This window comes from Hippoglossus stenolepis, chromosome 12, assembly GCF_022539355.2.
Source record: "Hippoglossus stenolepis isolate QCI-W04-F060 chromosome 12, HSTE1.2, whole genome shotgun sequence".
NCBI classification, from domain to species: Eukaryota; Metazoa; Chordata; class Actinopteri; order Pleuronectiformes; family Pleuronectidae; genus Hippoglossus; species Hippoglossus stenolepis.
Genome location: NC_061494.1, coordinates 3,611,762 through 3,627,305, shown reverse-complemented (window position 1 = coordinate 3,627,305; position 15,544 = coordinate 3,611,762). Strand labels below are relative to the sequence as shown.

The 15,544-nt window shown below is 41.5% G+C and overlaps 1 protein-coding gene across 21 annotated transcripts in view; it reads left to right on the top strand.

Moving 5' to 3' along the window:
* LOC118119319 (regulating synaptic membrane exocytosis protein 1) overlaps positions 1 to 12,525 on the top strand; it is an 89,628-nt gene extending 77,103 nt beyond the window's left edge. For 18 of the 21 annotated variants that reach the window (XM_035173160.2, XM_035173162.2, XM_047342412.1 and 15 more), the window contains 10 exons: positions 1,594 to 1,703; positions 2,383 to 2,501; positions 4,232 to 4,392; positions 4,536 to 4,750; positions 5,904 to 5,936; positions 7,036 to 7,198; positions 7,931 to 8,043; positions 8,232 to 8,333; positions 8,663 to 8,802; positions 10,055 to 12,525. In XM_035173160.2, coding sequence (XP_035029051.2) covers positions 1,594 to 1,703; positions 2,383 to 2,501; positions 4,232 to 4,392; positions 4,536 to 4,750; positions 5,904 to 5,936; positions 7,036 to 7,198; positions 7,931 to 8,043; positions 8,232 to 8,333; positions 8,663 to 8,802; positions 10,055 to 10,273 — 1,375 coding nt within the window. In that variant the 3' untranslated portion in view covers positions 10,274 to 12,525. The remainder of the gene's footprint in view (positions 1 to 1,593; positions 1,704 to 2,382; positions 2,502 to 4,231; positions 4,393 to 4,535; positions 4,751 to 5,903; positions 5,937 to 7,035; positions 7,199 to 7,930; positions 8,044 to 8,231; positions 8,334 to 8,662; positions 8,803 to 10,054) is intronic. The other 3 variants (XM_035173185.2, XM_035173181.2, XM_035173164.2) reach the window with 1 other exon arrangement.
* The last annotated feature ends 3,019 nt before the right edge of the window (positions 12,526 to 15,544 follow it).

The following is a 15,544-nucleotide window of genomic DNA, read 5'->3' as shown; positions in this document are numbered from 1 at the left end:
GCGTCTGGTAGCATCTTTCTGCTGTAGCTGTGTGCGGTCCCGCGAGGTCCATGCTATTCTTGGCAGGCAGAACTTGGCACTACACACCCCCTGACGCCTCAGTACCACCCCCACATATTTTTCAGCCAGGAAAAACCCTGAATACTATATGTAATTATACAACAGTTTTTCCAAACATGTTCTATAATATGGGCTTAAAATAGTTAATATGCTTTTTAGATTATTCATTTATTTAGATTCTTGTTTTTTCCTCTCGTCCAATCTTCCTCCACCCCATTGTCCGTCCTTCTCTTCTTCTTGCATGCTGCTGCTCACACATGTCGTTGCTTGGCTCTGGGTTTGTATGAAACACACGTGACTGCACACGTGTGTATGTGTACCAGAATTAAGCCCACTTCCATATTAAGGGGCCCCAGAGGAAAGAAGGGCCCACTTCAGCCCCTTGGTAAGGAGCTTCTCCTTGAATGAGTGCCCTAACCATTGTAACCCACAAACAGGGAGATCCCCTGTCATTTGGATTGTGCTCTCTCACTCCCATAGTACCTCCTTCAGTTTGTGTACGAGTGTCTCTCTGTGACCTGTCTTTACCACAACAGAGCCTCTGATGCTGCTGCTTTCCTGTGTTTGAGTATTTACTGTACAGTGAAAGTGTTGCGTGGACGTTGAAAGGTCATTGTTTATCAGTGTAATGAGCGGATGTGTGAGTCTTAACTATTTGGTGTCAAGTTCCCGTTTCGTATATATTGGTCCGTCTCAAAACTTGTCAGTCAATATCTGGAACAACATTTACGGGGTTATTTGTAAAACACTTTTACAAATAATTATTAATTACAACATAATGAATTGATTTGCTCCAGTTCATTCTCTTGCCATATGTGAGTATAATGGAGTCAATAGCCTATGCAATGGGAAACATTTCAAACTTACCATAACAATGCCATTGCCCTAGTTTAATATATGTTAATATATAAAATATTGAGGAACATGCTCTAATTGGAACTACACCGACTAATTATAGGTTTATTCCCAGTTAAACAGATAGTGAAGGATTTATGAATAACCCCTGTTCCCAGGTCTTGTGTGAGAATGGATCAGAATGGATTGAATGTGTATCAAACTTGTTGGATTGGTGCTTTAAAGGCTTTCACCTCTTCTGTGTTCTTCACTGTTTTAAACTTGATTTGCGGCTCTTTCTGGCAACAGGGTCCCCAACTTTGAAACCCTAAAGCTTTCACTCTGCTTCACTTTGTGAATATGTTGTTTCCACTGACTGTTCACCCAAATACCGCTGCTGTTTTTTCATTTCCATGACTGATGCTTCTTATGCAACTTTTGATGTTATTCCTCTGAAGATAAAAATATGAAATGTTCCCACAGATGAACTTGTGAAACTGACCAGCGGTGCAGGAGTACACCCCCTGGACGACAGACATGTTGACCTTAATATAATTTTCTCTCCTTTTTTCTTCCCATTCTTTTCTTCCCTGTTTTTTTTCTTTCTTCTTCTCTCTCCTCTTCAACCCTCTTTTCTCCCTCCCACTTTTTTTTTGTGTTATTCTCCGTCTGCTTCTCTATCATATTATTTTTCGTTAGGGGCCACCTCCAAGGTGGTGCGTCTCTTTCCTCCTCAGTGACGTCCTCCTCAGCCCGCAGAGTGAGGCAGCTCCCACAGCTTCCCCCCAAGAGCAACACTGCAGAACAAGGTATGGGCATATACAGGGTGTGTCTGACTTACTGAGTCCTGCTCGAACAAGTCTGGAGACGGATGAATAATATAATCAGTTTCCACCATGATGATCTAGTGAGTAAGACACCAAATCCTTGGCTAGAGGCAAAGTTACTTGGAACCCATAAAGAAATCCCAGGTGCTGACTGACATTGACAGATACAGTGTCATCAGACATTTTCAGTGTTTTCTTTGCCTTTTCTTAATTATGTCAAACTCGAATGCCCATGTCTTTTGACTACACATGATTTATAATATGAAGCAAAAACAAACAACATATCGTGGCTTCAGAAATCCTATTTCATGGCTGCGAAAAGGCTAGAGGAAAGTTATTGGTTATCTTTTCCATCGTTCTGTACGTTGTCAGTGTTAAAGGAAGCAAGAGGGTAACCAATCAGAGGAGACGGTCTGATCAGTGCCACTGGACTCTTGTGCCCAAACACAAAAACTTTCATAGTAGGAATGTTTCCACCATTTATGATTCAGGCTGGTGAAATCATGTAATGGGGGTATCTTGTGTGTGTGTGTGTGTGTGTGTGTGTGTGTGTGTGTGTGTGTGTGTGTGTGTGTGTGTGTGTGTGTGTGTGTGTGTGTGTGTGTGTGTGTGTGTGTGTGTGTGTGTGTGTGTGTGTGTGTGTGTGTGTGTGTGTGTGCAGCCCTGGTAGCAGAGGAGCGTGTCCGTCAGCTCCAGATGAGGGTTCATTCCAACCGGGTGTCAGCTGCTTCCACCTCCAGCCAACAGGACCTGGACAGAGCTCTCAAGAACAAACGGGAGGTGGGCCGCAACTTTTCATTTTTCATTTTCTTTTTTCTGATGTCATTTTGCCCTGACTGTTCCCCTTAAAACAAACTCATCAGCAGAGCAGAGCGTTCCGCCCAGCAAGAAAGAGGCATAATGCTGCTGAGGTGCATCGCAGCAAATTGCATTGACTGCGCAAGGAAGTAATAAATTACATTACAATATTGGTGAAGACCACTCAGAAAAATGAATGGGTTCCAACTGGGCAGTCACTCAAGAAAGCACCTACTGCAACACCTCGAATACAGAAGTGTATAATCCATACTGGCCGGTCGTCCAATCCCTAACTTACAGAAAGCTGACAGTTTAATGGTGATGTCCTGACTTTCACACATGTCTACATGCCATCAGCAGAACTTTTCAATATAACTTGTGGCAGTGCTGTCTTTGTGATGCATTACACTGTCCTCCATGTGACTGAATGTGAAATGAATTCAATCTGAGGGGATAGATCATCAGCTCAAACCGACTCAGACGGCTAAAAGTGGCAGCTAATGCTTTGATATGGAAGAAGAGGTGTAGAAAGTTATAACAGGCAAGACATGACATGATTTATATATTTCATATATATACCTTCATATATTTTGTATAAAATGTAAATGGTTAAAAACAACCTTTGAACACATTTAAATGTTTTTTTAATGTTAACACTAAGAGTGTTGTTATTTTAGAGTGGAAAGAGTGTTTGAATTAACATTTTTATCGTGTGATGAAGGGAACTCTACCACTCTATTGCAATTACAACCTTATTCATTTACATATATGTTACAATCTGCATGTAAGTTATTGAACAGCCCTCACAGAAGCATGTAGCATTCACAACCAGGATACAGTGTTATCCTAATAAACTAATACCTACACACCAGTGTCCCTCAGACCTTCTCTCACAACAGAAGATTTGATTTGGCATTGCAGCAAAATCACAGGTTTAAACAAATGAGCCGTGTTGGTGAGTCAGCATGCTCAACACCAGGGCCCTGCAACCAGCACAGAAAGGGCAGATATTATCCACTTCACATTTCCTGCCATGATGAATATGTGGAGACATAACTTTATCAGTTTGGTTGTTCAATGACTGGATATAATCTTATCAAAGATTCAAACTGAAACAAAGTGAAGTGAAGACACCCATGAGCATGTGCTGGGTTTAAAACTTTAAGCAAATACGAAGCATTAAAAACATTAAATTTTACTTTTTTGCAATAAGGAAATTACAGTCATGCAAACAAAGATCTCTCTCTCTCTCTCTCTTATTGTGCTCAATCGGCATTTGTTTGGTTTTGTAGCATCATCAAAGGACAGAGTCCAGTGGATCAGAGTTGGTGCTTCAGAAAAGAGATGGTCTGCTGTTCAAATTAAAGCATAATCTGGTTTTATTCCCAGCAAGTTGCATCTCCATTATTGGGGAGGTACTAGTGTACAATGGGTGTAGCAGAGCGCCTCACTGTGTGCTGCTTCTTAAACCAGGTTAAGGAGAGCAGTGAGATAATATGCACATGTGTGGGAACCTCAACGTGGTGTGGACCCTGACTGTCTCAAGGGGAGCAGTGAGACAGTGCAGTTGCCCTGAGAGATGCTGAAAGGCTCTCGTCGGTGTTAAAATACTGATTAGTCCGGCATTCAAATATGCATCTTCTTGACGTATCAACACCTTCCTGGTGGATCGATAACAACTGATGGCTTTTTGTGATGTTTGTTTCCTGCAGCTCTACAAGGATCAGAGGAGGAGCAGTGAAAACGTTTCCCATAAGTCCTCAGACAGTGATGTCAGCGACGTGTCAGCCATCTCTCGAACCAGCAGTGCCTCTCGCATCAGTAGCACCAGCTACATGTCCATCCAGTCAGAGAGACCCCGGGGACGCTTCAGGTACACGCTCACACACGCACACGCAAACACACACAGTCCATTCTCACTGAGTGTTTACCTTTCAGTCGTGGTGTTATTAAGTCATCTGAAAGCTTGATTTTGAATGACATTGTGTGATTGTTTGTACAAATCACAACGATCAGCCGGGCCATTCGTGCAACGGGCGGCCACATGATGAAGAGCACCAGTGTGAGTGGTGAGATCTACGGCATGGACCACGCCGATGGCAGCCAATCAGACACCGCGCTGGGGAGCCTTGGGAGCGGGATCAAGAAGCGGCGCTCGAGCCTGAGCCAACGTGTTGTTGCCATCCTACCATCCAGACGCAGCCGGAGTACCTCGCAAATCAGCCAGACAGGTCAGAGAGCAGGCCGACCGAAACCATCGCACAAACCCACCGTACCCTCAGAAGTAAAGTAACACGAGCAGAGTCCGACTAACTCTCACTAATGAAAAATCACATACCAAGACGATGTAGAAAGATAAGTAACATGAGAATAAACATGATATCCCATAGAAATAGAATACCTCCTTGTCCTAAACTACATAGCACATAACTACCTGAGACCCTCAGAGAAAGTCGTGTGTATCATTTCATCTAAGAATCACTATCATTATCATTTTAGAACATTAGTGTAATTACTGTAAATCAATAGTCCTGCTGCCAGGGAGACATTCGGCCTCAAACAGCATTTTATATTGTCATTATAGAGTCTTTCCCTTTGGCAAAATGAAAAAGGTTGATATAAAACGTTTATCTTTTTCAGCAGGAAAGATGATCTTCTAAACTTTAAAAAAAACCTTTATGATTTTTATGTAATTGCAACATTCTAATGGTGTACATTGTGTGTGTAGAGAAATGAGTGGTTGTGTTCTACACATAGTCACAACTAGTAAAGAGTAACAGCAGCTGATGGAGAAGCAGTGTTTCTCTAGTTGAAGTGTGTTTAACCTCTGAGCACACACAGCCTCACTAAATGCTGGAGCTGCTGTGGTCAGATGTGGGCTCTTTTCCTCCTGGAACCACCCCCACAGCACTGATGTCACACTGCACCGACACACACTGGTACACGTCACTGCAGTGACTTTTGTTACACACATGTAAGTTACACACATGGAGATAAATCTTAACTGCTGTTAAGTTGATTAGCAATTAGCTTATTATTAATATAATAGATATAAAGTTTGCAAATGAACATTATCAGCAGAATGTGAATAAGAGCAGACAGTGTGATTTGTATCAAGAAAGCACAATCACTATGGAAACAAATAATTAGTATATTTCTAATAAAATAAACCTGTTTAATGTCAGACAGAACATAGGAAATCCTTTTCCCTAATCATTGCTAATAATTTCTAATCAAGTATGACCACACACACAGATGTACAAGAACCACTATGTCCGTATCATTGTACCAGATTTATAGGTGTATCCAGTGTTTCTGTTTCTGATGTTTTGTTGTTTATGGGCTTTGTTGTTGTTGTTGTTGTTGTTGTGTGTGTTATTTCAGAAGCGGCGGGTAAGGCGCCGGACAGACAGAAAGGTAAAGCAATAGTTAGAGAGATGGACAGTTGTGAGCAGACAGACACTGTAAGACAGGGCAAAGAGTAAAGGAAAACACTTTATCTCAGGGGACGCTCATGAGGACTTTGAAGTCCATTGTAGATGCGTAATAATCTATGACATTATACGAGAGGAAAAACATTTGCAGGGTTCAATAATGTTAATAGCAGCTGTTAAATGTTAATTCTCTGATGATTTTGAAGTTGCATTGAGAAAAGGAATAAGAAAGAATAAGTTGATTTATAAAGGGAGACCAGTGCAAACTAAATAGACCAAACTCAGGCAGACATGGTTAGAGAGAGGGAGAATGAGTGAAAGGAAAAGTTGAGTAGCTTTGTTAGACAGACGAGGGTCCTCAGCACCTCCAGCCCCCGGCACGCTTCCTACCTCCATCCACTCCCACCACCACCATCTTGTTTGAAGGCTGGTTCAGTTCTACAAGACGCCTGGTTGTGTCAGAAAACTTTATTTTTTCCAAAACAAAACTTTGACTTATTTCCTTAACAAAATTCAACAAAATTAATGTAAATACAATTTGTGTTTATTCCAACAGCAGCCGGCTTTTAAAAAGAGCTGAACTCTTCCTTCATGGTTGGACGCACACTGTATGATTTCTTCAGTCCTCTGAGTTTTACCTTTACACCCTTATTGCTAAACAATAAAGTAACAAGTAGACTGAGATGTTTTCTTTTCATTCAGATTCTCCTCCAGTGACCTCACCACCTCAATTTTCTAACTTCCTCCTAAAAATTCCCCATTCCAAAACATGTTTGATCATCTCTCCAAGCCCTCTCCTAGCAACATGAAGATGTGCATGTACTGGCTGCGTACAACAATGCATTTTGTTCATCACATTTTCTAAAGGTGTTGGTGAGGTCACCACGAGACATCGATTTGCATGGGATGACCTGCATAATAATAAATCTCACTCTTTAGTTATCAGGCTTGTCAAAGTAGCAACCTTGAATTTATAGTAAATATATGGGTGGGTATGACCTGAGATGCCAGATAACTGATAACAGCATTGGTTTAAATGTGACAAATACCAGAGGCTCAACACCTCTTGTCTGTGTCTGAAGCGTCGGCAGGTAAGAAGGTGGCCAAGGCCGGCAGCAGCAGCTTCAAGAGGAGTGAGGAGTACGGCATTCCGGTGGAGTTTCCGCGCGCAGGGTCGGTCATGAACCGGCAGGCCAGCAGAGAGTCGACTGATGGCAGCATGAACAGCTACAGCTCTGAGGGGAAGTACGTGAGCACTAAAACCAAGCCTATCCACAGAATATAACTTATCCCGTCATGGGACGTTTATAATCATCGTGCTGTACAATTGATGTTATACCGAACACAATATAGACTCTTCCATCTTTCAGAGGAAACAATCTGACTCAATCTTAACAAGGTTGTACCGACTGTACTGCAAACATATGTGGTTTGTCTCATACTGGCTTGTCAAGTAACAGCTGAGGGAGTAAGAGCATGCATCATCAGGAGGCAGGTTTCCTAAGGTGTCACAAAATGTAAAACTAGACCATCATGCACATTGCACTTGCATAAAGTAGAATTCACATGAGACAGATTGAAAAGGATTTGTAAAAAAAGGTTGCAGAGGCTTGTAGTCCATAATAAGACAAACTCCACAAACACTGAATCCTACATTTCCCATAATGCAACCAAAAGTATATTTTTGTGCTTCTTGTCTAGCAAAGCTGCTTTAAACCTCCATGCCCCCGATTGAAAAAACAGACATTTGTACATTTTTTACATGGAAGTCAAATCCATCTACAGATAAAGAACACGAGTCGTATTAAAAACTTTCATCACAGATTATTTTGTCGTCTTCCAAGGTCAGGAATAAAGTTTGAAACTCTGTCCCGACCCCCCAGCATTAACAAAGATGATGAAACACTGTGGTCACCATGATGGACAAAGGTAAAGTGTGGGAATGACTTTCCTCTGGTGTGTGTCTCTGTGTGTCAGTCTGATCTTCTCAGGGATGCGTTTGGGTGCCGACAGTCAGTTCAGTGACTTCCTGGACGGTTTAGGCCCCGGTCAGCTAGTGGGCCGGCAAACACTGGCAACGCCTGCCATGGGTGAGTGACAGCCATGGACAGCTCAACAAATATTATATATTATTATGTATATTATAAAAGGGAATTACCATTCTGTGTGTGTGCTGCTTTTTTCAAACAGTTTAAACATAGTTTTATCTGTTTTTTTAAATGTTTGCATTTGTCAGTTCTAAACTTGTATTAACACTGTATGGCTCCTGTATATCCAGGTGATGTCCAGATTGGTTTGATGGATAAGAAAGGCCAGCTGGAAGTGGAGGTGATCAGGGCACGAGGCCTTACCCCCAAACCAGGCTCCAAATCCCTCCCAGGTAACACACACACACACACACACACACACACACACACACACACACACACACACACACACACACACACACACACACACACACATTCAAATCTGAAAACATTTAACCAAACAATAAAAAGTCAAATTGAGCAACATGAAGTCACAAGATACCGCTGTTTGTACATGTACAACCCAACAAACTTTCTTCCTCTTCTCCCTCAATCTTCCTCTTCCTCAAAACTTTCTACTCTCCCTCTTCCCCTTTATATCCCTTCTTGACCTCGTACTTTTCATTCATCCTCCCTCTTTCTCTCAATTTCTTCCCTCGTCACCCCACCCCTCCATTCCCAGCTCCCTACGTGAAGGTGTACTTGCTGGATAATGGAACTTGTAAAGCCAAAAAGAAAACCAAGATTGCGCGAAAGACCCTGGAGCCTCTCTACCAGCAGCCACTGCTCTTTGATGAGAGTCCACAGGGCAAGGTGCTCCAGGTAATGTTCCGTGTGTGGGTGGTTTTGTGGATGTGTGTAAAATAACATTACACTTTTAAGACAAGTATTTAATGATTAAGTCCATGCAATAAACATATTACCTTTAGCACAGCTCTGCGCTCTGGGACTTGAGATCAGGCTTGGATTTGTTTAGGATTGGACGAGGATTTGGGGAGATGTATATTTATATCACCCTAAATCATTCATACTGTTACTCTGAAATAAGAATGAAGACCTCTTAGACAGTATTTCTACTCTGCACTAGTTTGCCTTCAAATTCACCAAATCCCTTTGATTGCAATGACTGAGCCCAGTGAGACCTGATTTGGCTTCTTCTCAAATTACTCAAGACTGACTTTGACCTGTCCTGTCATGTATTTAAGAGTTGAGCCTTCAAATGACACTTGACTTACTGTATCTCAAATGATTTTCCACTTGTGTCCATCAACGTCTCATCTCAAGTGACGTGTGTCAGGGGTGAGGTGAGCAGGAGGACCCAAATGCAGGAGATGGGTTGAGGTGAAAAACCAGAAGTCTTTTAATTCAGACCAAGCACAAGGCAAAAGTACTTACAGCACAAACAGGGTCCAAAAAGCCAAGTCCAAAATAATGAATACATTGACAAACATGATGAAAACCAAAAGTTGGCACGTACAGCAGATAGAGAAACAAGATGACAAGGAAACATGATGAACCAGGGAAAGACGAACAAAATGACAAAGACAAAGGGAAGCACAGAGACTTATATACACAGGGAGGCTGCTGGGATTCTTGAACACAGGTGAAACAACTAGGAACAGGTGCTGATGATATAAAACAGGAAACAGAACTCCAAACGCGACGCAGATTTTTCACATGATGAGATCACATGCAAAGTCAATGCAAAGACGTAAATGGCGCAACACAATAGATGCAAAATGTGTGTCCAGTTCGTCCAAAATTCGCGTGACACAATGTTGCGAAAGCCAATCAGCGCTGAGAATGATACTCACCAGACTTGAAATATTAGTCATCCAGAAACAGCTCCTGGAGAAGACTGTGAAATTCCCAGAGCTGCTCACACACACAAAGGTGCTGGCTTCCCTGTTCCGGGAAAGAACAGGCAAATACTCACCGGCTGTGAACATTGTGTGAATAATGCGATGCGAAAATGTGCGTTTGATGTGAACGCAGCATAAGAGCTATGCTGCTGCCAGTGATTTGTTAAGAGGGTATTGATTTGTTTGTCCTTCTGTACCTTTCCCTTCTCCAGGTGATAGTATGGGGCGACTACGGACGATTGGACCACAAATGTTTCATGGGTGTAGCACAGATCCTATTGGAGGAGCTGGACCTTTCAAGCACGGTGATTGGCTGGTACAAACTGTTTCCGCCATCTTCTTTGGTGGACCCTACATTAGCTCCACTAACGCGACTGGCATCTCAGACGTCATTAGACAGCTCAGGACCGCCGCCAGGCATTCGGTCCTAGTGACCGGATAGCGACTGCAACCCCCCCAATATCCCTTAAATGACAAAATAATGGACCACAGCTACTGGACCACAGCTGAGCCGAGGGCGAAGATCCCACTCAAGAACAACAACAACGCCCTCGGTCAACCAGTGAAAAGCCAGACGGAGAGACAGGGAATGAGAGAGCGAGAAAGAGAGAGAGGGAGAGACAGAACTAGCCAATCAAAGCTTAGCTGGAGTCTGACAATCACGTCTCACACCTTCCCTCTTCCTCCTCCGTACACCTTTTTGTTTCTAAAGCTTAGCTTTCTTTGTTTCCTCCTGACTCGCAGCAGTAGAGATTCTGTCCAACATTCTTCACTTCTCTCTACTGTTCCTTTCTTTTGTTTGTTTCTTCTCACTGTTTTTGGGCAGCCCCTATCAGAGCACTCGACCCAAGGAGAGTCCTCCACCCAGTAGCGCCCCAGCCTATCAGAGTAGAGCGTACTGAATGGTCCAAACAGTGTGTGGGAGCTAGTAAGTAGCAAAATGATGCAGCTGTACTGTTACCATAGTAACAGTGTTGTTGTAGATGAACACGCAGGGCAACGGTTTGGCACGGTTTGGTGACCCCTTCAGGTGAGGGGGGGCCTACACGTGCACATTCTTAGCCTTGTTGTGAGATATGATGAAAGCAAGCACAAGAAACGCTTGAGTCCTTTATTCTGAGAAACAGAAAGTTTCACTCTTTGTCCGAACAAAGAAGAAAGAAAAAAGAGGCCAAATTAACTATTTGCTTTTTTAACTTTAAATTTTTTTGGAATCATTTTTGACGTCTTTGTTTTGCCTAGAGTTCAGATTGGTACCATAAGGTGCAGACTCCCTCAGTGTACGTGTATGTTTGGTTTTCGAGCAATGATGTGCCAAAGGCCGACAACAAAGGTCAGGTCACATTCGCCCGATCACCCCTCACCCAGTCCTCACCCAGTCCTCCCCCCCACCCCGTCTCTCCCCCTTCCTAAACCCTCACACTCCCCCTGTAGGAGGGAGCAGCATGACTCGGGGATGCCCCGCCCCCGGCCCCAAGCTGCATGCACGTTTCTTTCGTTCTGTTTGTTTCGTTATTTTGTTTTGTTCTCTATACTTTTTTTGTAAAATCGAAAACGAGACAAATTAAACGAACAGTTCTCAAAAAACAAAAACAGAAAAAAGACTAGACTATGTGTGTTAGTTCCACATACTTTTAGGCCAGCTTGTATGTTGCATGTTCTTGTACAGTTTGCTCGTACTGAATATGAATACAAACCGAGAAAAGCCAAGCCATCCCCGCCCCCTCGCAGGAGCGGACCAATGAGGGGTGGGGGGGTCAACTCCACCCAGGCCACGCCTACCACTCTGGGTCTAAATATCCATATTCGGAAGTCTCCAGAAAACAAATGATTCTGTTTGAGTTTTTCTTTGAACCCTTTGAACAACAGTGCTGTTCTGTAGTACTGAGCATACTCGAGCCCCTGGTGTATCTGAGGATATGAGTAGACGTCTAAACTGTAGTTTACGACAGCCGGGGCTAGAGACAGAGATAGAGAATGTGTGTATAACAGCTAAATGTATATGAAGTATCATTATGAGTTTGACAGAAATGATAAAGATATAGATATATGAATATAAAAAGAGTGTATTTGACTGTACACCCAACACACACAGACATGCACACCTTGTACATACAAATCAGGATGAGCGGCTTGAGTTGAAGATATGAACAAACAAAACAACGCTGACACACAAACATTCCTGGTCTTGTTGAGGGGAGTTTGCGTCCCGTTGATGCGCTCGAGCTGCTGAGCGGCTCCGAGCCACAAGGGAGCGCTGATAAGCCTTTATTTTTGTCCCAGTTGAAAGAAAAATAAGCAGAACCAATTAGAACAAAGTTTACTTTCTCTTCCTCAAATGCCCCTTCCCTGTTTATTACTATTGGTTTGGACTGGACTTCTAAAACCAATGAGAGATGTGGTTTTGCAGACATATTTTGCGGATGTTTCTGTTGAAACCCTTGGCGGTGTGGCCGACTGCCTTTTCCTTTGTCAGTATTACTCCAGGGATACTGATTGTTTACAGCCCACGGCTCCCCACTCCCAAACCATGATTCTAGACGAAAGGCGAAGTATTCACTGCAACAGTTCTTGTTTGTATAACAGATGTGGCTCTACTGATGTGTATGTTTTATATTCAAGAGTTCATTTTTATTATTTACAAATAAAAGACTGTGTGGAAGAAGATCATGGCTTTTTCAAACGGAGTGGTCTCGAGTTATTGTGAATCACTGTCAATGTTTTTGCCATCGTTTAAAAAATGAACTTGCTACTTCCCAGGTGTTTCCGTGGATCCACTGAAGGACCAAAGGTAAGAGAGGTAAGAAAGTTCCACGTAAATGTGATGGGCTCAGTAACCACTCACTTATCATTCAGTTGAGCTGTTAGTCAGGTTAGTTGCTGTTAGTAAAGAGCGCAGGCATAAAAGTTCAAACCCTGTCACGGAGAAAGGAAACAATGTTAAAGTAATAGGAGTAATATCACAGAGTTAACTGGAAGGACAGAGCATCCAGGTTTTTTTTTTTTCATTTATATTTTATTTTTAGCATTTTATGTTTATACGTCATGGTGAGTAATTCCTGTGACTGGTTGTATGAAATGTATTTGATTATTCTCTGAAAGTGAAAACTACTTTTTATTACTGACTCCAGATGATAGTCAGCACCTCGTCTTTTGCAGCTAAATTTAGTCCTTACCCATATTTACAGTTTCCATTTGACTTATCCTTGTTGTCCTCATCCCAGGCTTTTACTGCCATCTTGTGGTGTAACTAGGGATCACTTGTTTTAATAACACCTTAACTGCAGGGAGATGCTCGGTCTATTCCTCTCAGTTCAACAAACCTTTTGAGCAGAACATTGTCTAGCTGTCATCTGGGACTCACGCCTTATTTAAGAAACTGAAGCAGAGTTCATAATACTGATAATGACAATAAAAAACTTTATTGTACTGCACTTTTCTTACATAATGATACAGAGTGCTTTAAAAAACAGACGACTGATCGTGTAGGTAAAGCCAACTGGAAGATGTAATTCAAGCATATTTGTATGACATGTAGATCAATTGGTTTATAAAGAAAGAAAGACAGAAAGAAAGAAAGAAAGAAAGAAAGACAGAAAGGAAGAAAGAAAGAACATGATAACCCTGACAAAAATGGTTGAGAATACACCATGAAACTTTAAAAATGGTGCAAAGACAAGTGTTTTACAGTCCTTTCGGGATTCTAAGCTTTTGGGTTCATACCATTTTAAACTACAGTACCCAGAGTTGTGATCTACAAGTAGAAATAGTCAATGGGAGAACAAATGAAGTGCAATGTCCTGTAAAACGTTGTCATTTAAAGAACTACTGTTTTAAAATAGTGTAGTAGCATCATATTCTGCAAATTCATGTGCCATGAGGTTTACTGCCTCGTTCCATTCTATTTATATATAGAATTTAATATTATTTTGTTCTACTATTGACTTTACACACACACACACACGCACACGCACACACAGAGAGAGAGAGAGAGAGAGTTTAGTTCAGGTTCAACATCAACATTGTGAAGAGGAGTCACCACGTAGCCAGGTGAAAAACAAACAACACACACACACACACACGATACATAAAACTTATAATGTAAATCAGATACTAAAGCCGAGCTCATATGAAATGCCTTGTGCATCAAGGGACATAATAACATGACATGTCGCTCTGTGCAGCCAGCCTACATCATCAGTGCAATGTTAAGCTCTTTAGCGCCGTCTTGTGGTGAGCGGACTGAACTGAATTAATTTATTCAAACCAATGGATCTTTTAAGATTTCTCTCTCGTTCACCATTTCAACATATTGTTGTGTTTAGAAATGATTTAGAGAGAAAGACAGTGAAGATATCAACAAAAAATTGTAAATATTCACGGTAAATAATAAGTATAATAAAGTAAGTACATAAGTGTTTCTCCTCAACTTAACCGGCATGAGAAAGAGCTAAATGACACCTTCAGTACACAACAATATTTATTGACTTCAGTGTTTTTACTAACATGAATATGATCATATTTATTCATGTTTCCCCACTAAAAGGACCAGTACTCATATATTTGGGTAAATTAAAATGCCTGACAACTCCTTTGTTCTCTGATCTTTAACGCCCCATTCATTTGAAGTCTTTTTTTTCTTTTCAGGCTTTTAATGTCCTTTGAATCCAATGCTGATGTTTTTCATAAATGCACCAGCAAACAACTAAAACCACCTCCAATCGTGACTCAGTTCGCAGATCAGAGTGAGAATGAATGAGACGATCTGTGTCTCATACCGTAGCTCCTCATTTCTTATTTAATCCATCAGGAGCATTGTATTGATACCTAATGAAACATGAGATGTGAAGAGGTCTGTGTCGCCCACCTCTGAGACGATGAAGGTGCCTCCATACCAGTCTGGAAATAAAATATAAAGTAAATAAATGCTTAAGATAAAGAGTGTCCCACAAAGATGTTTCAAAATAATTATTGTCCACATTTACAAGAACTCATTGGCTTTCTATTTAGCAAATTGTCACATTTAATGACACTAAAGCCTCACAACCACATTTCAGTAGCTGAATTGTAAAACCTTCCTCACTGCTCAATTGTCACTTGATAGATCTTCACAGAACTTTGTAAAAAATATTAAATGCCAAAGCCATAATCCTGTGAGGTCGTTTCACTCAAGCGGACATGGGAGACTTGTGTTGTTGGTGTTTTTCTGTGTCTATGTCTATGTCTCCCTCTGCCAAGTTTTCTAAATTCTCTGCTCGAACCTTCAGAAAATCCACTTCAGAATATTGCGTCATGTTTGACTAATACTCACATGGTCACATGTTCTTTTCTTCCCATAATATGATCAGAGTTGGTTGGATTTCACATGTTCTTATAGCAGGTTTGTAATACTCTAGTGTTCAGTAATGAACCATGGCGCTTTTTGCATACTTTTTATTACCAGAACAAATTAATAATTACACAGTGAGATGTGTCTTATTACTTCTTTTCCTGCCTGCGTGTCAAAACCAAGTTATAACTTATACTAAACAGAAGACTGCAGGCTGGCTTTTTTCAAACAGATTTATAAAATCTTTGGGTTTCAGTGTTTTATTCACTTCCTGGAAACCTCTCACTAAATGTTATCAAAATGTATTTTAATGTCCAAATGCCCAAGAGCAGACGTCTCTTCATCGTCTCTGCAGATCAATGTTTCAGAGGTT